The following is a 27632-nucleotide window of genomic DNA, read 5'->3' as shown; positions in this document are numbered from 1 at the left end:
TCACCTTTCTCTCAGGCTAGTCAAAAATAACGGGGGGCAGGCTCTGTGGCCAGAGTCAGAGGCTAGGCCCGTCCTGCTGGGTTGGATTAATTCCCAGGGTCAATGGCACAGCAGGATCTAGTCTCAAATCCCGATAGGACACAAGCCAGCTGCATCACCATGGAGACAGGAAACTATAAGCCCCACAGGTCATCTAAAGCGTTTCAAAGAGATATTCACGACTTCTAACAATAAAGGAAATTGGATACGGAGAAGAAAAAACTTTATGACCAAATGCAGAGGGCACGAAGAGCAGCAGCAGAGTATACATACCCAGGGCAGCAGAGGAAGAGGAAATAAGCAGCTCGGCGCTCCCAGGTGTGCCTGGATTATTCAGTCTGAGGCTGCATTCTTTCTGCCCACTTACACAGAGTGTACCGGCTAACCCTCGCCATCGTTTGCAAACGAGGAAACTGAGACTAAATCAACTAAAGGCTGAACCCACTCACTGCCTGAGATCGCAGACTCGGGGGTTTTAGAACATTGGGCTTTCAAAGAGCTAAACCGCCCTGAGGCATTTGGTAGAAGTGGAGAATCCTTGCCAATCCCAGCAAATTTTACTCAGAAAAGATAGTGAAAAAGGGCCTCGGGCAGAGAGTCAGGGTAGGCGTGAGCAAATCAAGGTACCGCGTGAATGAAGTCAAGTCTGTTAAACTCTCCCTGAGATGGGGGAGGGGGCACAGCAGATCGCCAATTTCATCTTCTGGAAGCTTCGTGTTACCTATGCCCTCTGAGTCCGTTTTCAAACTGAAAAAAAGCTGACATGGCATGGGGCGTAGGTGACAAGTGCCTGACGGTCACAGCAGGCTAGCCCTGTGGCTCTAACCAGGATCCCTTTCTGAGTTCTGTTTCCCAGGAAATCTACCGAGCTCATGTGGGAACTAAAAATTCTCTTAACAAATTTAAAGGGTGGAGGAGTCTGGGAGGCCCAGGGTCAAAGGTGGCAACAGCTGCAGCGGCTGTTTGTTTCCGTGTCCCTCACCTGTTGAAAAGCCAGCAGCTCCAACAGGAACTAGGCTCTGACTACACGGAATCTGCCCTGCACCACCTACAAGAATGAGCTGGGCTGGGCTACAAAGCCACAAAGCGCCCTTCCCACCAACCTCTCCTTCCCACCGCCCTCCACCCAAAAGCTAGGATCCAACAGCCAGAAAGAAAGGAAGGCGGCTCCGGGCCTCGGATACGGCCATTGGGCATCTCTAAGGCTCTGCTCTATCCCTGGGCAACAGCACACCCACACCAATCAATGGAGCCAGCCCTATGCTAGTCGCGGTCAGCTCCCCAGGAGTCACAGCCACACCCGCACAGTCCTAACTGACCCACAGGCACGGACGGGGGCGGGGGGGTCTCTTCGGTCTGCTTAACTCGAATCTCACCCTCTCCAGACAGAATGGCAACTTTGAGGTGTCAGATTCAAGGGACCACCCAGTTACCAGCTCGACTTTCTTAGGTTCCTTCTGATTTTTTTTTTTAACTTTCCCGCCTCCTCGCCCTCTAAATAACCCCCTCCCTCTGCACCGCCTCCTCCCGAGGACGATGGAGCGTCCCACGCGCCGGGGCTCCGCGACCACTCACAGAGGGTTCCAGCGCTCGGGCAGGCGGCGGTGCAGCGAGATTCGGTCGCTCAGATAGATGTTGATCTGGTGCCGCTGCACACTCTCCTCCTGCAGCCGCAGCTCCTCGCCCTGCAGCTGCAGCCGCACGGCCTCCCCCTTCGCTCCCAGAGCATCGGCGGGCAGCGGAGGCCTGGGCAGCACCGGCTCGTGACGCCCGGGGTGAGGAGTCCGAGTGGGTACCGGGTCCACCGTCCCCGACCTACTTCGAGCCCGCAGCACGGCGCCCAGCCCAGCCAGGGCCAGCAGTGCCAGCAACGCCTCCCGGCCGCGCCGCAGCCCCCGCGGGCAGCGCCTCCTCACCGCACGCCCCCACATGCACCCTCTAGCTGCGCCCCGCGGCCTCGGGCCGAGGCTGGACCCGGATCCCGGAACCACGCTCGCCCCGCCCCCGGTCCGCCTCGCCCCACCTGCGTCCCGCCCCCTTCCTGGCTGCAGCCTCCCGCGCCCACCTGCTGGAGCCCACGTGGGCGAGCCCTGAGCGTGGCGACCCCCGCGGCGCGAGTGTGGGCTGAGCACTCCGCTGTGGGCGCTGTGGAGCCACTTCCTTGAACTTACGTGACCCTAGCACTGTCGCAGATAGATGGTTCCCTAACCTTAGCCACTGCGTGCGTGTTCAGGATGTGCTGGCTGAGACGCATGAATGCTGCAAGCGGCCCTGTGCCGGTATTCAGTGGCGCCTAGAATAACTTTCTTCTAGAGTCCATGGGTTTCCAAGCTGTTTTTCAGTCTTAATTTTGGGGACATCTACACTCTGCAGGCCCATCACACACACACACACACACACACGCACACGCGCGCGCGCACACACCTTTCCTGTGATATATCTCAGGTCTTGACTTGGGGCTTTCTTATAGGAGAAAAAGGACCCCTGCTTCGAAGCTTGAAGGACAAGAGTTCCATCCATCATCTCCATTCAGTCAAAGAACGACTCCCTCCAACCTCCATGTGTGATACAGACAATTGTGCATACATACATCCATGTAAAAATTTAAAACGGGGACAAGTAGCAGAAATAAGGGTACCACTAGAATGTTAGAAATAATTTGTTGATGCGTTAGAGTCAGAGTCTCAAGTTACCCAGGCTGTTCTCCAACTCCTGATCCTCCTGCCTGTGGCACCAAGACTCCCTAAATGGTGTCTCCATCCCCACTCCCTACCCCAGCCCCTGATGTTTACTGAAATGAAGTCTTACTCTGTCCTAGTTGACTCTGAATTTTAACATAGCCAGGCTGGCTTCTAACTGTAGGAATAAAATGTTACGTAAACTGCAACTTTTACCTTCAGCTGTAGAAGATGAAGGAGCCAGGTTAGGCTACTGCCTGGTTGGTGCCTTTGCAAATGCTGTTCCTGTCCTCCACTCCCCTGCCTCACCTTACCAACTCTTTATGAATCCTCCAGCAACTGCAGCGTTTTCAGGAGGGCTTCTTTATTATTATTATTATTATTATTATTATTATTATTATGCCACCAATGATGCCTTTTCACTGGAGAAGTTTCTGGATGTGTATGTATATAAATCAAATATTTACTCATGGTAACTCATTTTAAAACAAACTTTAAAAATACATATAATTTGGGGTTGGGGATTTAGCTCAGTGGTAGAGCGCTTGCCTAGCAAGCGCAAGGCCCTGGGTTCGTCCCCAGCTCCGAAAAAAAAGAAAAGAAAAAAAATACATATAATTTTACTATTTATTCGAGAAGAAAGCAGTTTACACTCTGAGATGGATAGGCTTGCTTATTTTAAACTAGGGCTAAACATTTACTACTACAGGGCACAAAGCATCTTATAATTTTCAGAGTTGACTGATAATTTCATTTTAAAAATCCCCAGTGCTGAGAGTGCCATTTCACATAAAGAGGTGGTGCCAGGTGGAAGAATGATATTTTGGATCGATTTTTGAAATTCTGTCCCAGTCCCAAGAAAATTTGTTTTTAAAGATTTATGTGGCCGCTGAAGAGGTAACTCGGCCATTAAGAGTACTGGCTGCTATTCCAGAGGACCCAGCTTCAATTCCCAGCACCTACTTTGCAGCTCACAACTGTCTGTAACTCCAGTCCCTGGACATCTGACACCATCTTCTGGATTCCCCAGGCAGTGTATACACATATGTGTGTGTATGTATGTATGTATGTATGTATACATATATATGGCATATGTATGTCTCCTATGTGTGTGTCTTATATATGACAGACACGCATACACATAAAATAGAAAAATAAAATCTCCAATTTTTAAAAAATGTATGTGTGTATGTGTGTGTGTGAGTGTGTGTGTGAGTATGTGTGAGTGTGTGTGTGTGTGTACACATATGTGGAAGTGCCAGTGGAAGAGAGCATTGGATCGGCTGGAACTGGAGTTGCAGATAGTTGTGTGTGTGAGTGTGTGTGTGAGTGTGTGTGTGTGAGTGTGTGTGTGAGTGTGTGTGTGAGTGAGTGTGTACACATATGTGGGAGTGTCAGTGCATGCCAGAAGAGAGCATTGGATCAGCTGGAACTGGAGTTGCAGATGGTTGTGTGTGTGAGTGTGTGTGTGTGTGTGTGTGAGTGTGTGTGAGTGTGTGTGAGTGTGTGTGAGTGTATGTGTGAGTGTGTGTGAGTGTGTGTGAGTGTATATGTGAGTGTGTGTGTGTGAGTGTGTATACATATGTAGGAGTGCCAGTGCATGCCAGAAGAGAGCATTGGATTGGCTGGAACTGGAGTTGCAGATGGTTGTGTATGTGAGTGTGTGTGTGAGTGTGTGTGTGTGTGAGTGTGCACACATATGTAGGAATGCCAGTGCAGACCAGAAGAGAGCATTGGATCGACTGGAACTGGAGTTGCAGATGGTTGTGTGTGTGAGTGTGTGTGAGTGTGTGTGTGAGTGTGTGTGTGTGTATGTGGAGTGTGTACACATATGTAGGAGTGTCAGTGCAGGCCAGAAGAGAGCATTGGATCGGCTGGAACTGGAGTTGCAGATGGTTGTGGCCTGCCCCACGCAGGTGCTGGGAACTCAACTGTAGTCCTCTGCAAGAGCAACAACTACTGTGGGCTACTGAGCCGTCTCTCCAGTCTCCCAAGCCAACATCTATGTAATGATCTTTTTTTTTCCCTATGAGTCAAAATTCAAACAGCTATTTTTAAAATCAAACGCCTAACACAGTATTAAGTGGATCCACTTAATACTTCCACACTGAGGGACAGAGGTAAGGGACTTTGTTTCCCATAGAAACTTTTTTTTTTCCATACAGTTTACAGCTGTAAAAGTGAAAAGTATGTGTTCAGCAAAACAAAAACCCAACAAACAAATAAACAAAAGAACACTGTAGTTCGCATCATACAGTAGCCTCAGATCTGAGCTGAGGTGGTTCAGTCAGCACCACCAGCATTGCAAGTTACGACGGCTCACAGCACAGAGCGCGCACGCACAAGGAGTGTTCAGAATGGAGGCTGCAGTAAAGTCACTTGATATAACTTGTGGAATTCCTTACCCTTTATTTTGAATGCATGTTTGGTTTTTGCTTTTTACTATTGCTAAATTTTTCTTGGTTCCCTACACAGTTAGGCACCCCGAATGGGATGCAGACCCACACTTTAGTAGCTGAGTTCTAGGCAGTTGTATTTCATAGCAGCATGAAACAGGCAGGGAGAGAGAGACTAAGTTATTGACTATAAGAAAGGACAGACTGTGGTAGGTGCTGGCTGGTCAATCTGAAATCCACAAGGTGAGCCCTCCAGGTAGACTGGACTGCTGGCAAGTTCTGACTGGTTCAGGCTCACCCAGATGACCTCCACACATCTTGGCAGTTTTACCAGAACAGTTGTACAGAGAGACAGGTTGCAGAGAGAGAACAAGCTAGACACAGGTGAAGACAGAGCAAGCCAGAAAGTGAAAAGGAGCCAGAAGACTAGAACAGTTTGCCAAAGTTAGTATGAGACCAAACAGAGTACATCCAGGCATTTAAAGAAGCCAGTTCGAATCAGCATGGAGAGGAGTTTTGAGCCAGAACAGTTGAGTTGATCTGCCAGCCAGAGTTCAGAAAGCACTAGAAAGGGTGAGCTTATCCAGTCATAAGCCTCAGAAGCTGAAAACATTTTAGGTCTAGTAAAAGTATATGGAGGTTAGAGGCTTCCAAGACCAGGCCTTGATTACTAGAAGATGAAGGCAGTAAGCCTCAGAGACAACAGTTACATCAGACAAATAGAAGATACTCTTTCTTCTTATCAATAGGTCCTTTAAAAATTTTTTTTAAATATATTGTTTCACTCTTTGACCTAAGCTGGCCTCAGACTTGAGACCCACCTCCAGAGTTATGATTACCGGCATGTGACCTCATGTCCTTCAGAACCTTTCCTTGCTAATTTGTTTATTTATTTGTTTCTCTGAAAAGACTAGAGAGTAGGTTTTCCCGCTTCTCTTGCAGCTAGGTCTATCCATGTGGCCATCCATGCAATCCAGGGGTAACAAGAGTTAGTGTCTATGCAACTCCTGAATACAGTAAGCCAACCTCCAGGTCTTCTTTCTCCTGTGGTTATCAACAGTTTGGAAATATTAAATGAATTTTCAAGACAGAGATAAACAATTCATAATTTTCAAACTGCAAACCTTTTGTTGGGATCCAGGAATTGCCTCACAGACCTTCCCCTCTCCCCCGAGCACTGATCTCAGGCAGACAGGGACAGTTTATTGAGCATATGTATGCCCCAGGACTGGTCAGCCAGTGCCAGATTCCAGAACTGAACCTCAGTTAATTAAGATCCTACAGGGTTTTAAAGTTCAAAATACACAAGCATCTGTGCCAAGTTATTTCACTATCAAGATTTAGGTATAGGGGATTTCCTTGAGAACATGTCTTTGTTGTACATTTAGCCTGCTCCCATTGGTTGGGGTATTCAACTGTGGCAGGGGACTTGCCTTGTCTAATATTCATGTTCTAACTTGTCTCCCAGGATAGGACTTATCTAACATTCGTGTCTTAACTTGCCAACCAGGATGTCAGTTACTCACATGCATGTCTCTTTCTGCCGAGTAGGATGTCAGTTCCCAGGGAGGTCTTAGTAACTTAAATTTTACTGGACCACTACTCAAAATGGAAGTCTCATTCCAAATAGTTTCTTATATTGGTGTTAAGTGTCTCTCTTATGTTGGGGTCCACCCCAGGGGCAGCTTATAAAGGCAAATACCATAAAAGCTTATACATGGGTGGAGGAAGTGCTGTTGGGCGATTGGTTCAGATCCATGCTTATTGTGGGTAACTAACTATACAAAACAGGTCTACTGACTTCTATCGTGATTGGTTTCTAAGGCACAGAATATAACAGAATATGTAATCAATCTTGGCACTAAAAAGTTTCCTAGCGGGGCTGGAGAGGTGGCTCAGAGGTTAAGAGTACTAACTGCTCTTCCAGAGTCCTGAGTTCAACTCCCAGCAACCACATGGTGGCTCACAACCATCTGTAATGAGATCTGGTGCCCTCTTCTGGTGTGACTAAAGACAGCTACAGTGTACTAATATTAAATAAATAATTTTTTTTAAAAAAAGTTTCCTAGGAACAGCAGAAACATATGGGAAAGTTTCCTTATAATGTCAGGCTAGTCAAGTAACAGTCACCTAGGCCTTAACATTCCATTTAGGCCTCAACATTTCACCTAGGCCTTAACATTCCATTTAGGTCTCAACATTTCACCTAGGCCTTAACATTCCATTTAGGTCTTAATATTTTACCTAGGTCCTAACACCTTTCTGAGTAAAATGGTGAGACTGTTTTCCTCTGTTCTGCCTGGAACATGAATCATCTTCTTGTCTAGAGAGTTCCTATTGTATATGCTACCCACATGTAACTAATCTTTACCTGTCTTGCTTACTGGACCAATAGCTCTGGTACTGAGTGTTGCTGCTGGTGATTGGGTCATTCTAGTGCACTTAATGATGGCACCAAGCACAGAGTCAGTGATGCTGCAGTTCGGGGAGATCCAGGAGACATCTTAGAGTGCTTCTTACATTTCAGTTCTCAACTAAAGCCACGAAAGAATAAGAGATAAGGTTGCTGTGAAATACAACGGAATAAAATATTTTGAAAGACAGAGACCACACGTATTTAACGTATGCTCATATAATTGTTCTACTTGCTAGTATTTATTTTGACTACTACTAGTCTCAAGTTAAACTCTATCATAAATAATAGACACGAAAAATATAGCATATACATATACTATTCACTACTGTGGTGGTGACTCTTCACGGTCAACGTGACTGGCTCTAGAGTCACGTAGGAGACATGCTTCTGGATGTGTCGGTGAGCATGTCTGTGAGAGAAGTCTGAGTGAGGGGGAAAGACCTGCCCTGAATGTGGGTGGCAGCATCCCACAGGCTGTGGTCCTAGACTGAGTGTAAAGGCATGAGGGAGAAAGCTAGCTGAGTGCTGCCTCTCTGCTGCCCGCCTAGGGGTGCAGTGTAATCTGCCGAGTCACATTGTACTGCTATGCCTTCCTGCCACGGTGCACTGTGAATTGTGAGCCAAAAGAAACCCTTGCTCCCTTACTTTGCTTTCTCACGGCTATGAGAATGGTAACTAAAATTATTACTAGCGAAGATTTCCAGAATCCACTGGAGATCGCCAACTGTATACCGCTAATAATGCGGTAATGGCAGTGCCCTTTCTTTTTTTTTTTTTTTTTTTTTTTTGGTTCTTTTTTTTCGGAGCTGGGGACCGAACCCAGGGCCTTGCGCTTCCTAGGTAAGCGCTCTACCACTGAGCTAAATCCCCAGCCCCGGCAGTGCCCTTTCTTAAAAATAGTAACTATGATTTATTTCATGTTTGTGATTACAGACCATATAGCGCAGTATCGATAAGCAAGTGCCTTTCCTTCATTTAACCAGATGCAGCCCAGATGCAGATTGATTTAATCAGCTGACTTGAGCTGGAAGCTGGCCACAGAGACTCTTTTAGTCTTCCTTACATTCTTCCACGAGGATCCTCACTGTCTGCCAGGAGCCCCAAAGTGGCCTCAGTCAACCCTTGAAGCTTGTTAATCCAGTCACTCTCCTTTAGGGCTGTCTTCTTTTTTGGCGGACCCAGCCACTAGCAATCAAAAGTGTTAGATAAAGATAGAACTGTCCCCCAAACAGTGATTGAAACCCTTCACCCTGCATTGCTTTTCACGGAATAGACTCCTTGAGGCAGTAGAGAAAGGTAGGGAAACATGAAAAAGGAAAAGGAACCCTGTGGTAGTTTAAATGAGAAAGGCCCCCACAGGTTCATCTATTTGAATGCTTGGTCTGTAGTTGGTGTAATTGTTTTGAGAAGGATTTGGTGGGTGTGGCTTCATTGGAGAAAGTGTCACTTAGAATGGGCTTCAAGGTTTCAAAAGTCTACACCAGGCCTAGTCTCACACACACTCTCTGCCTCCAACTTTCGGATAAGATGTAAGCTCTCGGCTACTGCTCCAGTGCCATGCCTGCCTGCCTGCCTGCCGCCATGCGCCCTGCCATGATGATCATGGACTAACACTTTCAAATTGTAAGCCAGCCCTTGATTAAATGCCCTCCTAAGTTGCCTTGATTTTTTTTTTTTTTTTTTTTTTTTTGGTGTCTCTTCATAGCAATAGGACAGTAGCTAAGACAGAAGTTGGTACCAGGGACTGGGATATATCTCTGTCAGACCTGACAATGCTGTTTGTTGGAGAAATATAGAATCTCTTGGGACTTTGGACAAGAAAATTGGTTGAACATTGCAAGCAGGTTTGACCAGCCATCCAGGTAGGAGCTTGGGAGACAGCAGTGTTCAGAGCCATGTGGACTGCAGAGGCCCAGTTAGAAAGGTTTTAGAGGGAACAGCATTAACAAGGCTAGAAGCCATTCTTGTAATATTCTGGCAAATAATGAGACTGTTTTCTGCTCTTGACCTAAAGGCCTGCCCTAGGCTAAATCGAAGACTTCGAGACGAATGTCTTTGGCAGAGATTCCAAGGCAGCCCAGTACTGACCCTGTCAGTGGTCATCAGTGATCACTCTTATGCAGATCTACAATGACGAAGCACAGTAGAGAAAAATGAAATACAAAGTGTACAATTGGAGGAGAAAATCAGCACTGAGGAAAGTAATGTCAGACTCAAGGTTTGAGCTCAAAGAGATGAGAAGTTTAAAGAAAGGCCTGATGAGAAATGAAATAAAGGGATGGTTACCCTCAGGGCAAGACCACGCTTACCCAGCTAGGCTTCCAACTTAAGAAATGAAAATGTCTGACTTTCCTCCTAAAGGGAAGCTTATTCAACAACAGCAACAACAAAGCATCCAGCCAATGCTTATGAAAACAGAATTCAAGGAGGGATCCGGCTTCCAGACCAAGCTAGCAGAACTTGACTTCTTTAGCTATGTGGTTCTGGCTCAAGAGTCAAAAAGGATACAGGACAATGGGGTTGACAAATCTTTCTCTATGGCTAAGAAAAGCTGCCAGTGTGGGTCATGTGGCAGAGGCGACTCTACATGGAGGCTTGGAGAGGCCGTTTCATGAAGGCGGAGCCTGGATCATACTGGACAGTCCAAGATGTTGGAGATGTCAGAGCCATGGGATGTTTGCCAGGGCAAGTGCACACAGAGAGTAGAACCAGCCCGAGAAAAAGGAGTGTGTTTCAATCAACAGTGCTGGAAGGAGTGAAAGATCTAAAGAACCATTTAAGTCCTTTGATATCAGACATAGAATTACAGGACTTGGAGTTTTGCCCTTATTTTGGTCCAGTATTTCCTCCCTATGCTCCTAATCCTCCTTTTTGAAATGGTCATGTGTGTGTGTGTGTGTGTGTGTGTGTGTGTGTGTGTGTGTGTGTGTTGTTTTGTTTTTTTGTCATTGTATCTTGGAAGTATGTAGTTATCTTGTTCGTTTTGATTTCACAGAAGGTTACAGTTAAGTCTCTGAAGAGACTTTGGACTTTAAACAGCCTTGACGCTGTAAAGGGCTCTAGGGACTTTCGAAATTGAATTAAATTAAGTTTACACTATGATGTAGCTACAAACCCTTGGGGGCAGGGAATAGAATGTAGTGGTTAGAATGAGAATGCCCTCCAGAGGCTCATATGTTTGAATTACTGGTGCCTAGTTGGTGGAACTGTTTTGGGAAGGATTAAGAGGTGTGGCTTGTTGGAGGAGGCATGTTACTTGGGATGGATGGGCCATGAGGTTTCAAAAGCCTTTCCTAGTCCCAGTCTTTGTTTCTGTCTCCAACTTCAGATAAAATGAAAGCATTCAGATACTGCCCAGTGCCATGTCAGCCATTCTCTTACTATGCTGGTCAGGGACTCACCCCCGAAACTGAAAGCAAGCCCACAATTAAATGCTTCCTTCCTTCCTTCTTACCTTCCTTCCTTCCTTCCTTCCTTCCTTTCTTTTCTTTTTCTTTCTTTATTTTTCTTTTTTGATTTTTGATTTTTTGTTTCTCTTGAGGCGGGGTTTTCTGTGTAGCCCTCCCTAGCTTAGCGTCTTAGAACTAATTCACTCTGTAGACCAAGCCGGCCTCAAACTCAGAGATTGGCCTGCTTTTGCTTCCCAAGTACTGGTATTAAATGCATGCGCCACCATCACTTGGCTAAATGCCTTGGTCATGATGTCTTGCCACAGCAATAGAACAGTAACTAAAACAAAACTCTTAAATCCGGTTGACTGCCCTCTCTAGAGAAGAAACTCGAATCCCAACATAGCTTCTGCTGCCCATGGCTTTTCTCCCTCCCCAGCTGTAAGCCTGCGATTCTCTAGGGCTTTCACCAAAAACCTCATTACAGAGAAAAGACAGGCCTTAAACCCTTTGGGCAACCCTAGTGGCTGCTGGTTTTACCTTATGAGTGTTAGAGTTGGGCTGAGGGCTAACAGATCTCATTTGCCTGCAGTCTTGCAGACACTAACAGGCACCTGTGTGGAGGAAGTCTGTGACAGGCTCCCAGCTTATGGAAGAAAATGCTAAAGTCCAGAAGTGAGGCAACTGTCTATCAGCCAGTCCACATAGTTCACTCTGGGTTCCCTGATGCTACAGGGGAAAGGAAACAGCCTGTCTGAATTTGTAGGGCAAACTCCCTACAGGGTACCAGGACTGGAAGCGAAGGCAGGCACATCGTGAATTACAGACCTCAAGTATCAAAGGGCCAAGTCATGCCCCACCCACCCCACGAAGACACCTAGAATGTCATTCCTCCACTTCTCCCTCATTTTCTCTAGACTCCTTTCTCTCTTCCCCACAGATCAAAGCCCCCCTCTCCCAGCCTCTCCTAAGCTTTAAAGTATGTTTTCTAGTCAGAAAGTTCCCTCTCCATTCAGACCCTGCCATGTTCTGTTACTAGACTAACCTGGGGGTGGGGTGGGGAGGAGCCAACCTCGTATGTGTCCTCCAACAGATTTTGATTCTACCCATCTGGAGTCAGCCTCTTATCTCACCAATAGAAAAAAGGAGGGGGGCACATCAGAATGGCATGTATGACTAATGTTAACACATTTAATTGTGACTCTCTTTTGGTTTGCCCATACCTATGATTGGAAATACGTTTGATTCTTTCCCTGGGAGCCATTTTGCTCACAAGTCCCATGTTTCAGATATGTGCCAAAAAATCGTTTGACAAATTATAAACCCATTCTTGTTCCTGCTGCCAAGAATACTTCTATATTTTTCTTTGAATGTCTTTCTTTCCATTTTTAATAAAATCACAGCTTTGGCCTGCAGAGTGGTACACGCCTTCATTCCCAGAATTTGGGAGGCAGAGACAGGTGGATTTCTGTGAGTTTGGGGACAGCCTGATCTACACAGCAAATTCCAGGCTAGCCAGGGCTACACAGTGAGGCCCTGTCTCAAAGAAACAAAACAAAAGATCTCTGCTTCATCTGGGTTCATCATCGGGAAACTTTTTCAGCATTGAAGACAAGGATCTGAGTTTGACATGCATCCAGGTCCCTAAAAGATTAAGGGACCTCCCGGCTGCTGAGGGTGACAAGAGTGTTTCTATCTTCTCATCTCTCACAGTTCTACCTGACAGCTCTTGTGACCTGCAACCCCTGTACATGGAACCTAATGTCTGTCACCAAAAGTGGGAGGCCAGGCAACCCATACCCTCCTGAGTAATACATTTATATAACATATGGTTACAAATAATGAAATAAATATTATTTATCGGCAAGGTGTAGTCAGTGCTGATTCTATTTCAAGTGTCACAAACGCAACCCCAATAAATTGTTCCAGTTTTGCACACTGAGTTTCTGTAGCATACAGAACAAGGGAGAAAGCCTCTTATAGCAGCGCTGGTGGGTCCTCTCCATTACATGGAGATGAGAAAACCAACAATGGAAACAGACTCCTCCCCACCCAAGCTCCTCCAGCCCCAAGGCTCTCTCTCCTCATGGCTAGACTGAAGAGCTTTCCTGAGGTAAGGTGACTCTTAAGCTTTCCTGTGTGAAGGCCCAAGACAAAGAGCCTGCCTTTCATCGGGGGTCTCTTTTCTGAACACACCACTGGTAGCATTTGAAGAGGTTGGTGTGGGGATCCACACAGCCACACACTTTGAGGGACTTCTGGGTTAAGACAGCCTAGTCATACTTCTCTCTTCAGAGAGATGGCCTGCAATGTTCGTTGACTGCTTTCCTCCTGCTGGAAAAGGCTGGAGAACGGGAGCTCAAGGAACTACCTTGAATCATCCATGAGAATGGTGAACCAGTTCCGACTTTCTTCTCCAGGCCTCCGTTAAGTGGTGGAGAAGAGAGTGCCCAGTTTGTTTGAGTCACTGTGAATCTGTTGTCTGTCCCATGCAGATACATCAGGTTGTTGCTGAAACAGCTGTGATGGGGTCTTCCCCCTTCCCCCAAATCTGGCTCTGGCAGTGTGGTGGCTTAGAAAGAAAGTTTCAGATTCTTGACCACTTCCTCCTTTGAGCCAGCAGACTCCTCGTTGCTTCAGTCAATAGAATGTTGTAGATGACAATGACGCTAAGCTCTGCATGTTCCAAGGCTGCTCATGAAAGGCAGGGAACCCAGGCAAACCTTCCAACTGTTGACACTACCATGCTGGAGAGGCTGAGCCAGGCCTACAGGCCCCAGAAGGAGACCCCAGGCCTTCAGGCACCAGGCAAGCATGTGAAGCATCTTTCGTAGACATGGTTCCTCCCTTCTCTTAGCTCGGAAGTCTCTCCAGCTCCCAAGTCATCTCAGCTATAGCCAGGAGTCAGGAGTTCCAACAGAACACCAGCAGGTCCCAAGCAAGGGAGGAGTGGTGGAGAAACAGGAAAGGAACTGATTTCAGTGAAGCCAGTGCCAAAGCCCTCTGTGTGTGTGTGTGTGTATGTGTGTGTGTGTGTGTGTGTGTGTGTGTGTGTGTGTGTGTAACACTGTGTTTCTTTCTCAGTTTCTCTCCACCTTAGATAGGATCTCTCATTGAATCTGAAGATTACCAATTAGCTAGGTTGAGTTTGGCCCATAGGCCCAACAACCCCCAGGGCTGGGGTAATAGACCTGTGCTACTCTTGTCCAGTTTTAAATTTTTAAATTACTTTTGTTATAGGGAGCCCACTGGGGATAGCTACCCAAACAAATCCCCCACTGGTTTTATTGGCATGAATCAAAACATTGGCTCATCCTGTTCTGGGGGGATAATTGGTTCTAAGCACAAGTAGTTTAGTTGGCCATGTAGTTGAGGATACAGAGTCTCACTGTCAATTAGATTAAGAACCAATGATCTGGTTAATGCTAACAGTAAGATGACCATGGAGACCAGGTAAACTGACACTGATACAGAGATTGATAACCGTTATCTGATGAGTCTCCTTTCTTTCTTTCTTTTAGCTTTTCTATGGTCAAGGCAATGCTTTCCCTAATTAGCACTGATTGATTGGCATAGAAACAGCAAGTTTCTCTGAAGGCCATGCAAAGTCCTCTCTGTTTCTCAAAGAGCGGTCCAGCCTCCTTCAGTTCCGTAGGACTACCTCTGCGAAGGATCCTATAGCCTGCAACTTGAAGGATTTTTCCAAATAGCCCAGGCCTGTGTCTATCTGAGAACTGAGTTCTTTAAAGTTTTGGTTCCCAGCAATCAAGGCTGAAGTGCTTATGACAGCTGCACCAGCCACCAGGATTGGGACCAGAATAGTATCCTGCTTGACCTTCATTGAGTCAAGGTCAACTCTCTTCTCCATTTGGGCATATTCCTAGGGGAGAACATAGACCAGTATACAAAGAGTGGGGATGAGCTTCCAGTAAGTTGGAGGGGTCACATTAACTCAAGCAAGCCAGGTAATTTGACAATACAAGGACAGGTAGGTACCTTGTCCTTGGCAGAATGACCCACCATTGGCAGGGAGTGCATAAAATTGTGATCCCTTTAGGCCTTTTTCTAGCCAGTCCTCTCCACAACCTGATTTACTGACCCTCATCTCTCCCCTAGACCCATATTGTTCTATCCTTAAAAGGGACACGGAGCAGAGAGCAGAGGTCCACTTGAAAGATAGAGTTTCCCAAGCCCTGGTTTTTCTAAATTCCCATGACCAGGTTTGGGGCTCATGAGGATCGTGTATCTCGGGCTAGTCAACTCTGGACAGTCCTATCTCTAAGGGGTCTGAGGTCCAAGTGACAGTCCATCAGCTGCATTGACAGCAGTTGTGGAGGTGAGGAGAACTGGGTAGAGTTCCTTCCAGGTTGCAGAGTCCAAGCAGGGATCCTCTTTATCCAAACCAAGTCTCCTGGCTGGATCTGGTGGCCGGGTCCAGAGGTGAGAGAAGGTAGGATTCACTTCTCAGGCTGACTAATGGTCTGGGGAGCTTCCATCAATGCCTGCAGGGACTTGAGAAGACAGTGATTAGACCATGATTCTGAACCTGAGTTGTGTGTGATCCCTTTTGGGTGTTGAGCAACCCTTTCACAGAGGCTGCCTAAGATTATCAGGAAACACAGATATGTATATTACAGTTCATAACACTATCAAAATTACAGTTATGAAGTAGCAACAAAATAATTTTATGGTTGGGGTCGCAACAACGTGAGGAACTGTATTAAAGGGTCACAGCACTGGGAAGGTTGAGAACCACTAGATTAGACAGTTCTGCCCTGGACAATATCTTAAAGTTTGGGAAGGATGGGAGGTAGTCTCCCAAACATAACTTTAAAATGTGTAAACCCTTTGCAATAAGGACTACGTTGGCCCCTGAGCAGGACTGCGGGAAGGGCAAACTGTCCTTTTTTTTTTTTCACTAGTTCCCAGAACCTATTTGGTCACAGTCTCCCCAAGAGCTCTAATCATCCTTTCAACCTGGCCCGAGCTCTGTGGTCTATATACACAACGCAATTTCCAATGAACATTCAATACCTTTGTCAATTTTTGAGACATGTTGTCCATAAAGGCCAGGCCATTGTTGAGCTCCAAAGTTAGGTGTGGTCCATACCTAGCAATTATTTCCTGAAGAAGTTTTTTTGGTAACTTTTGCAGCAGTCTCTGTTTGGGCGGATTAGGCCTCCACCTACTGAGAAGGTGTCTACAAACACGAGCAGATACTTAGAAAAAAAAGCAGTAGGCGTGATTTCAGTAAAGCCCAGTCACAGTGTTCCCCAGGCCTGCTTCCTCGAGCCTGGATTCCTTGTGAGATCTTGCTTCCCCTTGGGCACTGACCTGAGCCCAGGTAGCATCTGAACGTGGTGTCTTTATCAAGCTTTTCCTGATTTAGAACACAATATCTAGGTCTAGCAGTTTCTGTGACCCCCAGATAAATGGCTTGGTGGAGATCTGAAACCAGTTACCTCCCAAGACTCACAGGAAGAAAGGGTCTGCCTTTTGGCAACATCTACCATCCTTGTTTATTCTGTGTGGCCAGTCAGTCTCACCTGGGGTTTGTTCCAGGTGGTCTTGTAAACTGGGCTTTGGATGGGTCACCAAGATTTGAAAAGACTCCATTGGTTCCAGGGCCACTTCCTGGACAGTCAACTCAGCCATTCTGTTGCTCCTGGCTTCTGGGTAATCTCCTTTGTGGTGCCCTTTGCAATGGACAATGGCTACTCTCTTGGGTACCCAGATAGCCTCAAATAGGGCTAAGATTTCTTCTCTGTTTTTGATTTATTTTCCTGGTGATGTTAGTAGTCCTCTTTCCCTGTATAGAGCCCCATGGGCATGGCACAAGCATGTCAGCTATCAGTGTATATGGTGGTTGCCTTCTCTTTCCCCCAGCAGAATGCTAAGTCAAAGCTGAAAGCTCAGCTTGTTGAGTTGAGGTTCCCCTGCTCAGAGACTGTTCCCAGATCTTATCTGAGGTCACTACCGCTGCCCCACATACCCAATCACATCTTGGATAAAACCATTCCCATCTGTGAACACCACCATGTCAGTCAGATCAGACCTGACAGACTGGATGGGGTCAGTCACCTCAAGACAGTCACTCAGGGGATCCACAGGGTTGTCCTCTGGCAGGGTTGACGTCTTGTGGAATTGATACAGAAACTGTTTATCGGGTCATCTGAACATTAGACATCCCTCTCTTGGGTTCCCCACCCCCAAGAGGGCCTCAACAGAGTGTGTCGCTGACAGAAACAGTTCATGATCTATCTTCTACTAGCAGAATGTGGCAGCTATGACACTTATACATGCTGGTCATCTGGCTGCTCCCAGGTCAAGTCTCTCAGACAGATAAGCCATCTGTCTGTCCCAGAGTCCTGGAGTATGAGGACACCCTAGGTAATGCCTCTGGTTTCATCCACATACAAGGGGAATGGTTAAATAATGTCTGAGAAGCTCAGAGTTGGGGCAGATACCAGGGCCTTTTTCAAGGCTTTGAAGACCCTCTGCTGAGTTTCAGTCCGCTCCAAAGGCTGCATACCCCCAATACTGGCACAGAGGGGTTTGGCTATCTCAGCAAATCCAATTAACCATAGCCAGCACTATCCAACCATCCAAAAATTCCCACACTTGTTTTTTCAGCATGGAAACAGGGATTTGCAGGATGGCTGAGCCGTGGTCGTGAGAAAGCATTTGCTTTCCTTCCTCTAAGTTGTCGCCCAGGCATGTGATCTCAGGGACACTAGCTGAGCCTTGGTGGTGACACTCTGTACTCCAGGACTTGGAGGGCCTCCAAAAGGCCTTCTGTTACCTGTTCACACTCCTCCTCTGTGGTCGGAGCTATGAGCAGGGCGCTTCGTGGTTAGTTTCATCTAAATTCCAACAGATCTGTTCTCAGACCCCATCAGATGGTGCTGGCGAGTCCCTGACCCCCTTCTCCTGGTCTATTTCTCCCATTTCCACTCTTATTTGTTTCACCAAGGGCAGCAATAACAGAGCAAGAGAATTTCTTTTCCTGTCTGTCCGACACTGAATCTCGGCTGTTGTAAACTTTCTGAGCAATTTCCAGAAGTTGAGACCTGCTCATGCCTTCAAATCCATCTAATTCCTGGAGCTTTCTTTCTACGTCTGGGGCTGACTGCTTGACAAAGGCAATATTAGTGGCTCTGTGTTTGGGGAGGACATCTGGGTTTTGGGGAGTCTCACAGAGTCTTTCTAGAAAGCCAGTGGGAAATTCATTGACCTTGAGTAAACTGACCTACCTTGGGTGAGCTGGTAGGTTTTCTGATTGTCACTTTTAATCCTCCCAATATTTGGTGGGAAAGTGCCCTGTGTCCTCTTACCTTAAAGTAGTTCCTAAAGAAAAGGAAGGATTTTGGGGTCTTCCAATTTTACAAGTTACTGGTAGAGAAGGGGACATGAAGTAATAAACATGAACAAGGAAGGAGTTGAATTTTCACACAGAGAGGGGGGGGAGGGAGAGAGAGAAAGAGAGAGAGAGAGAGAGAGAGAGAGAGAGAGAGAGAGAGAGAGAGAGAGAGAGAGATCTGTGATATCAAGAGAACTACTTCCCCCTACCCCAGCCCTAACCAGCTGCTAACCAGGCAGGAGAGGAAGAAAGTACAGATAACTAGTTGTTCCTCCTCCATGGGACTGGAACAAGTAGAGCATTCAAGTTTCTCTGGGCACCCTAATCAGGCCGAAAGGATTTGGGTCCCCAAAAAAGAGGCCACAGGTCTTAAGCCCGTGGGAGTTGGGTGGGACCATTGTGTCAGTCGTCTGTCAGCCAAAGGGAGGGACTCGAACTAACCAATCGCACTCCTGCAGCCACTTTCCTGAGGAGTCATCTCCCCAGCCCCACACTCTGATAGCAAGAGGAACTGGACTGGACAGGCAGTTTGGTCAGAATGGGGGGTGGGGGTGAGGAGTGGGGGGTGAGGGCCTGTTGGCCTTTAAGCTCTAAAGCTCTTGCTGGTGCCTGAGAATTATTTTCATTTGGGGGCAGTTTTGCTTCTCATCGGGGATAGTCACCCAGCAGGAATCTTTGCTCCAGGAACCCAAGAGAAGTCGGAGAGAAGAAATAGAAACATGGGAGAAAGATGGCTAAAAGCCTAAGGAGGCGGTGGGTGTGAATTTGGAAATGGTTTGTTATACGATAGCTGATCGGAACAAATGAGGTGTTTCAAGCTACGTCTTCACAGCCAGGAGAAACCTCCTATCTGCTATGCTCCTGGCACCAAGCTAAGGTCTCAGCATGGACTAAGAAGCGAACGTCAGAGTCTCTGGAAGGACTGGTGTCACCACAGTGTGTGCGCTGTGGCAGCAGAAGCAGGGGCTGGTGTGAACTGAACCTGACTCTAGGTTGTATAGGGGAGGCCTCGTGTTGAAAGGGAGGTGGAGTGGGGAGGGTTGTATGGGGCTCAATAGAGAGTGAATTGTAGAGGGCTGGCATGATGAAGAAATCTTCCATCTTCCCAGAGGCTGAGAAACAGAGGCCCATGCTCTTTCTGAGTGCCTCTCTCTCTGTCTCTCTATCTCCCTGTCTCCCTCTCTATCCCTCCTCTCTCTCTCTCTCTCTCTCTCTCTCTCTCTCTCTCTCTCTCTCTCTCTCTCCCTCGCTCTTGCTCTCACTCTCCTCCCCCATCCTGTGCAAGCCTGCCTTGAACTTGCAATCCTCCGGCCTCAGCTAGCTGTGAGCCACCACATCCATATTGAATCCGAGACTTTAATTGGGGGGGGGCAAATACACCTCTCAAAGGGACAGAGGAAGGATCCCGGCCTGTTTTACAGTAAACATTGAGTCCATGTGGCTGCAGTACCACTGCACTCTAGGCAGATTCGTATCGAGGTGGTCCTCGGTCTACCCCAGGGGTTACCTAATGGACACTCTGCTAATGCTGGCTTAAGTCATTTAACTTTGGAGGAAACAGGGAGACAAAGCACTGAGTGTTCCCAGACACAGTGATGCTCAGCCAAGAAGAAGGTGCTGTGGGGCGTGACTGCACCTACTTGTAGCCCCAGCACTTGGGAGGCTGAGGGAAGAGAAATGTGTGTTGGAGGCCAGCTTGGGAGCGGTGTTAACCCAACCTGCCCCCTCTGTCCTGGGGAGGGGACTTAAAAAAGAACGGTCAGGAAAGCCTGTGAAGAACCGGTCTGAAATACTGTTGGGGGGAGGGGGTTCTTCACCCACTTTGCTCCCAAATAACCACCAAGCATCGCCATGCCCTCTCTAGCCTGTTTTAGCTCCCTAACAAATAACAGAGACTATATTTGTAATAAGGAGCGTGCACTAAGCTGGGCAGGTTCTGAGCTCGTCTAACCCTCTAATGCGCCCACTTCCCAGCCATGGGCTCCTGCACCTGCCTCTGAATCCTGCCCTGGCTCTCTCTGGTCCCTATATGTCCCCACTGTTGCTCTTCCTGGTGCCTCCACATGTTGTCTCTACATCTTCTTCTCTTCCTCCTCCCTCACCTGGGCCCCTTTTCCTGCGATCGGATGTCCCGCCTTCCCCCTTTCCTCTGCCCATTTATGGTTGAATCTGACTTTATTAACTAATCAGAGTCGATGGAAACCACTTTTTATGTGACATTGAGACCGGAGATGGTTGGCCATGCCAACGTGCATCCGGAATGAAACCAGACGCCTGGGCATAGAAATTAGCATCTGAATACACAGTGCACACACAGCCATCCCTCAACACAGGTCTGCCTCCACCTTAGGCTTGGAAGCCATATTGTAGGAAAGACAAAACTAGGCTCATCCCTGTTTATGATTAAACCTCTGCTTCTCAAGTGTTGGGTATGCTCCACCTGTAACCTTAACCACAGACAGCTCTGGGCTGCATGTTCTGGGAAATGGCAATCATGTCTTTGCTTCCAAAAGTTATTATAACCATCTTGTAACCCTACCATTGACCGACCACCCATGACTACCCTGTTGTGCCCTATGTCTTCGTTTCAGGAGGACTAATTCATTATACTTATGGTCTGTTCCTATAACCAGGACTACATTGCCCACCAAATCCCCATCTGGAAACCCCAAGCAATAAGAGCTTTGTCTTCCTCATGTCCAATGCAGACTTTTGGAAGCTCATGGGGAGGCAGCCTGTGTACACAAATAAAAGAGTTTGTTTCAACTGCTTGGTTTAATTAATTTGGCCACGATGGTTTGGGTCTCTGGTCTTTCTCCTCCTGTCTCTGGGATTAAATACGCATGAGTGGCAGGTACCAAGATAGATGCCTAGCATAAAGTGGAACTGCTTTAGCCATATGCTCTCCACAGCTGACGGAAGAGTTTCAATGATCTTAGAGAGTTGGAATGTTGCAGCTCCAGAGCCAACTTACCGTGGGCTATCTTAGCCTCCTAAATATCTATTTATTACCCATTTCTCTGTGTGACCTAAAACCTTTGTGAATATTAGAAAAATCCTTTTGTAATGTATGAAAAGACCCCTGTTTTCACCACCCCAAGAGCTGAGAATGTCGTCACGTAGCCTCTGAGGCCTACAGCTGGGGTTTTCCACTTCACTATAAACTGCCTGTCTGATGCACACACCAATGTGTTTCAAAGTATTCTGTTGCTACAAAAACTTCATGAAGAGCTCCTGGGGAGACTGCTCAACAAGATGCTGGCCACCAAGCCAGATGACCTGAGTTTGATCCCTGGAATCTGTAAGCTGGAAGGAGAGAACTGACTCCCCCAAGTTGTCCTCTGGTCTCCACATAGATGCCATCACACACACACACACACACACACACACACACACACACACACACTATAAGTGTACATGTATGAACACACACAAATATATATATATCCATAATAAATAAATATGATTAAAAGATTTTTAAAAACTTGACATTTTTACTTCATTGGAACATAGATTTTGGGATCACTTAAGTTTGTGCCCACTCAGATTTGACTCCAGAACACTCTGTAGTAGTTTGAATGAGAATGCCCCTCATAGGCTCTGACTGCTTGGTTACCAGGGAGAGGCACTATTTGAAAGGATTAGAAGGGTTTGAAGGTATGGCCCAGATGGAGGAAGTGTGTAACTGGGGTTGGGCTTTGAGGTTTTCAAAAGACTAATTAGGCCCTGTGTCCATCTCTCTTCCTGCTGCCTGTGGATCCAGATGTAGATCTCACAGATAATTCTCCAGCACCAAGTCTGCCTGCAAGCCTCCATGTTCCCTCTCATAAGGACAATGGACTGCCCTGCTTCCCACCATGATGACACAAGAGCCTCTGAACCTGTAAGTCAGCCCGGTTAAATGATTTCCTTTACAAGAGTTGCTGTGGTCATGGTGTCTCTTCACAGCAATGAAACCCTGACTAAGACCAACTGCTTCTTGTTCCATTCGAGGTGACAGATGTATTTCTTGCATTGACAGGCATCTGAAAGAACATGGAGGTGGATGTTAAGATTTCTCTCTGCACATTTACAGGTTGTTATGAATATTCTTAAGGGATGGATATGTACAGGGCTTTATATGTCTAGATGAGCAAATTCTATCTTATCAATTGGATCAGAGGTTATTTGTGTTGTGTGTTCTTTCATGTGGTGATTTAATTGAGTTCAAGAGAGTGTGTGGTAGCTGGACACACTGGGCCCACCATGGAATTGGGATATGTATGTCTGGCATGGTGGCAACCTGCCTTGGGAATTAGATGGGTAGAGAGATTGTTGCTGGGCTCAGAGAGTAGCCATTGGCAGTGTGAGATGGGATGGAGCTAAGCGGGTGAGATGCTTTGCTGTATGAGACGAAAATATCCAACAGATGCCATGTGGCACTATGGTGCTGGAACTAATGCAGGATAAAAGAAACCATTTTTAATTTTACTGCAATAAGTGGTGCCCAAAGTAGGACACAAATCCACTAGGAAGCCTAAGAGTTGAGAGAAAGTTTTATTTTCTAAGTAAGAGGGGACAAGCGCCATGTTGAGTCACATGATGGCCCAAGTACCAGAACCTTAAACAAAGAAACACAAACAGGCTTAGAGGCTATAGTTCCCCTGCTGTGATAAGACTGACAGCTCGGAGAGTTAGAGATTAAAAGCTGCTCAATTCTTAATGACAGGTGTTATTGGAAGGTGATTAAGTTTGTTTTTAGAAGAAGAGAGTACAGAGATTACCCGAATCACGTGGGGATTTTCACCCACAGTTCGGAACTTAGGGAAAATTAGTCATTGACTCCAAGTAGAGAGCTGTGATATATACAAGTTAGTAAGGTTATTAAAAATAGAAGTCTGGGGGTTGGGGATTTAGCTTAGTGGTAGAGCGCTTGCCTAACAACCGCAAGGCCCTGGGTTCGGTTCCCCAGCTCCAAAAAAAAAGGAAAAAAAAAATAGAAGTCTGTACACCAGGCAGAGTAAATACAGGCATATATTATGGAAGTTATTAATAAAAATCTGAGGGGCTGGGGATTTAGCTCAGTGGTAGAGCGCTTACCTAGGAAGTGCAAGGCCCTGGGTTCGGTCCCCAGCTCCGAAAAAAAGAACCAAAAAAAAAAAAAAAAAAAAATCTGAGGCTCCGGGTAGAGAGCTTGACAGATGGATATACTTTGGGCTAGAGTCCTGGTTTAATAAGCTGCTTACTTATTGGTATTTGAATTGATAGGAGATGTTTAATCTGTTTATGAATTACCCCTGCTAAAAGCTATATGGCTCAATGATGCCAGCTAGCGAGGGTTGGTGGTTATTTTTGATATTTACCATGACAGGAAGCTCAAGTTCTTTTAATGTGGGCTCCACGGAAATTTTGGGTTAATTTCCTGATATGACAGATTAGAAAAGCCTAAACACTACTGTTTAGTTTACATCCTTTTTTTAAAATTGTTTAATCTTCATAATGGGTGTGACTTTGAGTTTTATGGTTATATTAATCCTCTGGGAGAGAGTGCAAGATACAAGTTTTTCTGGTTACAGACTAAGGAACATGGTTTTTTTGGGAGAAAGATTTTATCTTTGTGTTTTTAAAAACAGTGATTAGGCTCTGGAAACCTCACAGAGTCATACTGATCAGATTTGATAGAGGGAGACTGCCTGAGGATCTAAATTCAAGCGAATCAAACAAAAAGACATTTCGAGGGTTGGGGATTAGCTCAGTGGTAGAGCGCTTGCCTAGCAAGCGCAAGGTCCTGGTTTGGTCCCCAGCTCCAAAAAAAAAAAAAAGACATTTCGATTCTAAACTTTTGACTTGAGAATTTTATTTTGCAGAATGTACCTGCTTGGATTCCTGATCTCAAGGACTTTCACCTGGGTCCAGTCAAGACAGACACATCAGGCTAAAACATTTGCTTCATTTTCCCTACCCTCTACCCCCTGCCCCCACCAAGGATATCTCAATGCCCACATACAACTTGAAGAAGTTATGGAAGAGTCATCCTCCTTATTCCCTGGATTTTGGAAAGGCTGAAAGTGTTTATTCTAAGGTTGCTTTTAGAGAAATTTAGAAATGGTCATAATTTAACAGGGAGGAATTAGCTAGATTCATTTGTACAGCCATAATCTCATTTGGTAACTAAGCTAAAACCGTATTTTTACTTTGGTATAGAATTTATTTGTTAAAAAAAATTTTAAAGTACTAGGTTTAAAGTACTAGTCCTTCAATTGATGCCATTACAAACTTCTCAGTTAATTAAACATAGGAATTAGGGACCAAATAGCAAATTCATGGCTCTGAGTTTGTTAGAGTGCTTTCAAGATAATATATTAAGATAGTTAACAAACAACAGTCCAGATTACCTTATATAGATAGATGGTTTTAAAAAATGTCAGAAATCCACAAAATATGAGATTTAAAGTTATTTATCTTTTGTTGAGACATATCTGCTCCTAACCGTTCCCCTTTGGTGGATTAAATGAAGAATTTGAACATCTCTACCTCCAGGTGAAGTAATACTTTGTGGCGAGGCAGCCACTGGTCAAAACTGCCTAATTCATCTACAGACTGATAGTGTTCAAAAAGGGAAACTTTATGCAAAATAGTTAACAGATAATCTTTGTGGAGCCAGAATTATCAGCCCTTCAAGGTTTCTGCATTTCAAGAGTCTGTCAGTTGATTTTGGGCCAGAAGGCTGAAAATTTGTGCTCACATATTGCTAACAGGGGACTGTGCTAGTGGAGATTTGTCTCTACAACCTCTCAGTTCTGGAAGCCATGTTAGGCTTCCTTTGTGTATAGATATTTGGTCATTCTCAGATTTCTGACGGGGTTGAAGACATTATAGTCTCATAGTCTACTCAGGCTGTTTAACTTTGAAAACACATATTTTATTAGATAGTTATCAGATAGTATACAAGCTAGACAAGATATAACATAGATTTTTAAGCCTTTCTTAAGCTGGAATAGATAACTAAATGTTCTGTTTAACTGATATAGTGTTGGACTGGGTGTTAGATATATTTTATGCTTTTTTTTAAAAGATCGATTTATTTACTATATATAGTACACTACAGCTGTCTTCCCAGAAGAGGGCATCAGATCTCATTTCAGATGGTTGTGAGCCACCATGTGGTTGCTGGGATTTGAACTCAGGACCTCTGGAAGAGCAGTCAGTGCTCTTAACCACTGAGCCATCTCTCCAGCCCCCTATTTTATGCTTTTAATTTACAAAACAATAATCGTGTTCAGCTTATATTTGAGAGAAAAAGTTTTTTTGTTTTCTTGTTTTTTTTTAGGAATATATCAACCAATTGTTTATTACACAGCATGAACAAACAAGCCTATGGTGTCAAAACTCAGGAAACGAGAGGCAGGACCAGGAGTTAAGAGACCAGCTAGGCCTCATGGAGACCTTGCCTCAAGTAGAAATAAACAGGGTTGGTAGTACACATTGAACTCTGAACATCATACACCTGTAAAAACAAGTCCCCCATCTCCAATGACTCGTTCTAATCTGTTCTGTGTATTTATTAAAGATAACAAATTTGCCTTTATTACAAAATTCTCTGCAAACTAGAAAAATCTAAAAGATCTATTCCAATTACCTTCTAAATCAAACTACCAGGCTTTGACTCATGCTCAATTCTTGGGTAAATTTGTCATTCGCATGAATCCAAATGTCACACATCCTATGTAATTTAAAAGGTTAACAAGTAGAAGAGATTTCCCAGCACCAAGAAAAGTTTAATCTTAACAAACAACAGCTTTCACATCTGCTGCGTGGCACCGTTAACGGCAAGGACAGGGTACAATTCGAACTGCCCTAATTCTTCTGGTTCTGCCCCATTTTAGCATTCTCAGACGGATCCCATCTCTGATAATGGCAGAAAGTGCAGAAACATCTGAATGGCTCATCTCTGGTCTCATTTCCTTCAAGCTGCCTTTGTCTCTGCTCAATCCGAACAAATCTTCTCATCCTTCCACACCAACAACAACATGTGGACCCTTCTCTTGGGAAAGGCGCTTTGAACTTCCCTCATGATTCTTTCACTTCTGTTCTCCACAGGCTGGTTCTGAACCCGGAGACGAAGACTGTGACGACGAGGATATTGTGGCCGCTCGGCACTGGGGTTCAGGGTTAGCTTTTTCATGACCTTTACTAGTGTTTCTGGTTGTAGGATTTCTGAATCATCCGGTGAGACCTCTTCATCTTTCCTCTGAGATCCATCATTCATCTAAGCTTCTGGGTACACAACTGGGTCGACTTTCTCTGACGGCTTGTCCATGGCGGTGGGCAGAAGCCTCAAAAGCTAGCTCCGAACAAAATTGCTAGCTAATCTTTGGAAAGACCTAAACTCTGGCCCCAACTAGCAGAGACTGAAGTCGAGAAAGGTTTTTTTAATTAGACAGAAAGGGTGAAATGTAGGATGATGTCATTATGCAGGTGAAGGCAGGTACAGGATAGAACAAGGCCTGTCATTGGACGAGAAGGAAGGATGGGAGGGAGAAAAGTTTTAGAGGAAGAGGAGACTGGAGCTAGGAAAGAGAGAGCAGCTGAGAGAACACGGAGGCGGATGTTAAGATTCCTCTCTGTGCATTTGCAGGTTGTTCTTAATATTCTTACAGAATGGATGTGAACGGGGCTTTGTATGTCTTGATGAGCAAATTATATATTATCAATTGGATCAGAGGTTATTGTGTTTCATGTTCTTTCATGTGGCGATTTAATTGAGTTCAAGAGAGTGTGTGGTGGCTGGACACACTGGGCCTACCACGGAATTGGGATATGTATGTCTGGCATGGTGGCAACCTGCCTTGGGAACTAGATGGGTAGAGAGATTGTTGCCGGGCTCAGAGAGTAGCCATCGACAGTGTGAGATGGGATGGAGCTTAGAGGGTGACAGTCTGTTGACTGAGATGAAAATATTCAATAGATGCCTTGTGGCACTATGGTACCAGAACTAGTGCAGGATAAAAAAACCATTTTTAATTGTACCACAACAATTTCTTGGATCTTGTTTTTCATTTCTTCATTTAAAACTTTTCATTCTATCTTATGTGTTTGTGTGTACATGCCTGAGAATATGCCTGCATACCACAAGCATTCAGGAGTCTGTGGAAGTCAGAAGCAGTGTTGGCTCTCCTAAGAGTGGAGTTACAGACAGTTATGGGCCACCATGTGGGTGCTGGGAATGGGTCCTTTGGAACAGCAGCCAGTGCTCTTAACTTATGAACCATCTTTCTAATGCTTGTTTTACATTTCCTGAGACAGGGTCTCAAGTGGGTCAAGCTAGCCTAAAATGTGCTATGTAGCAGAGGATGACTTTGAACTTTTGATCCT

General features: G+C 45.7%; 1 protein-coding gene and 1 pseudogene across 3 annotated transcripts in view; both read right to left on the bottom strand.

Annotated features, from left to right (window-relative positions):
• The window catches only part of Galnt12 (polypeptide N-acetylgalactosaminyltransferase 12), a 28761-nt gene extending 26749 nt beyond the window's left edge, over positions 1–2012 (bottom strand). The window contains exon 1 of one of the 3 annotated variants that reach the window (XR_005504746.2): positions 1615–2012. Coding sequence is in view for 1 of the 3 variants with exons in the window: in NM_001426999.1 (NP_001413928.1) it covers positions 1615–1970 (356 nt within the window). In the remaining 2 variants the exon portion in view is untranslated. Of the gene's footprint in view, positions 1–312; positions 1110–1614 lie in introns of those variants that run through there. The other 2 variants (NM_001426999.1, XM_039111024.2) reach the window with 2 other exon arrangements.
• Positions 2013–26114: 24102 nt separating this feature from the next.
• On the bottom strand, positions 26115–26577 carry Dppa3-ps4 (developmental pluripotency-associated 3, pseudogene 4; annotated as a pseudogene).
• Between the last annotated feature and the right edge of the window lie 1055 nt (positions 26578–27632).

The sequence above is a fragment of the Rattus norvegicus genome, chromosome 5, assembly GCF_036323735.1.
Source record: "Rattus norvegicus strain BN/NHsdMcwi chromosome 5, GRCr8, whole genome shotgun sequence".
Lineage (NCBI taxonomy): Eukaryota > Metazoa > Chordata > Mammalia > Rodentia > Muridae > Rattus > Rattus norvegicus.
Note: the sequence above shows the minus strand (reverse complement) of the source record. Positions and strands in the feature narration are given on the sequence as shown.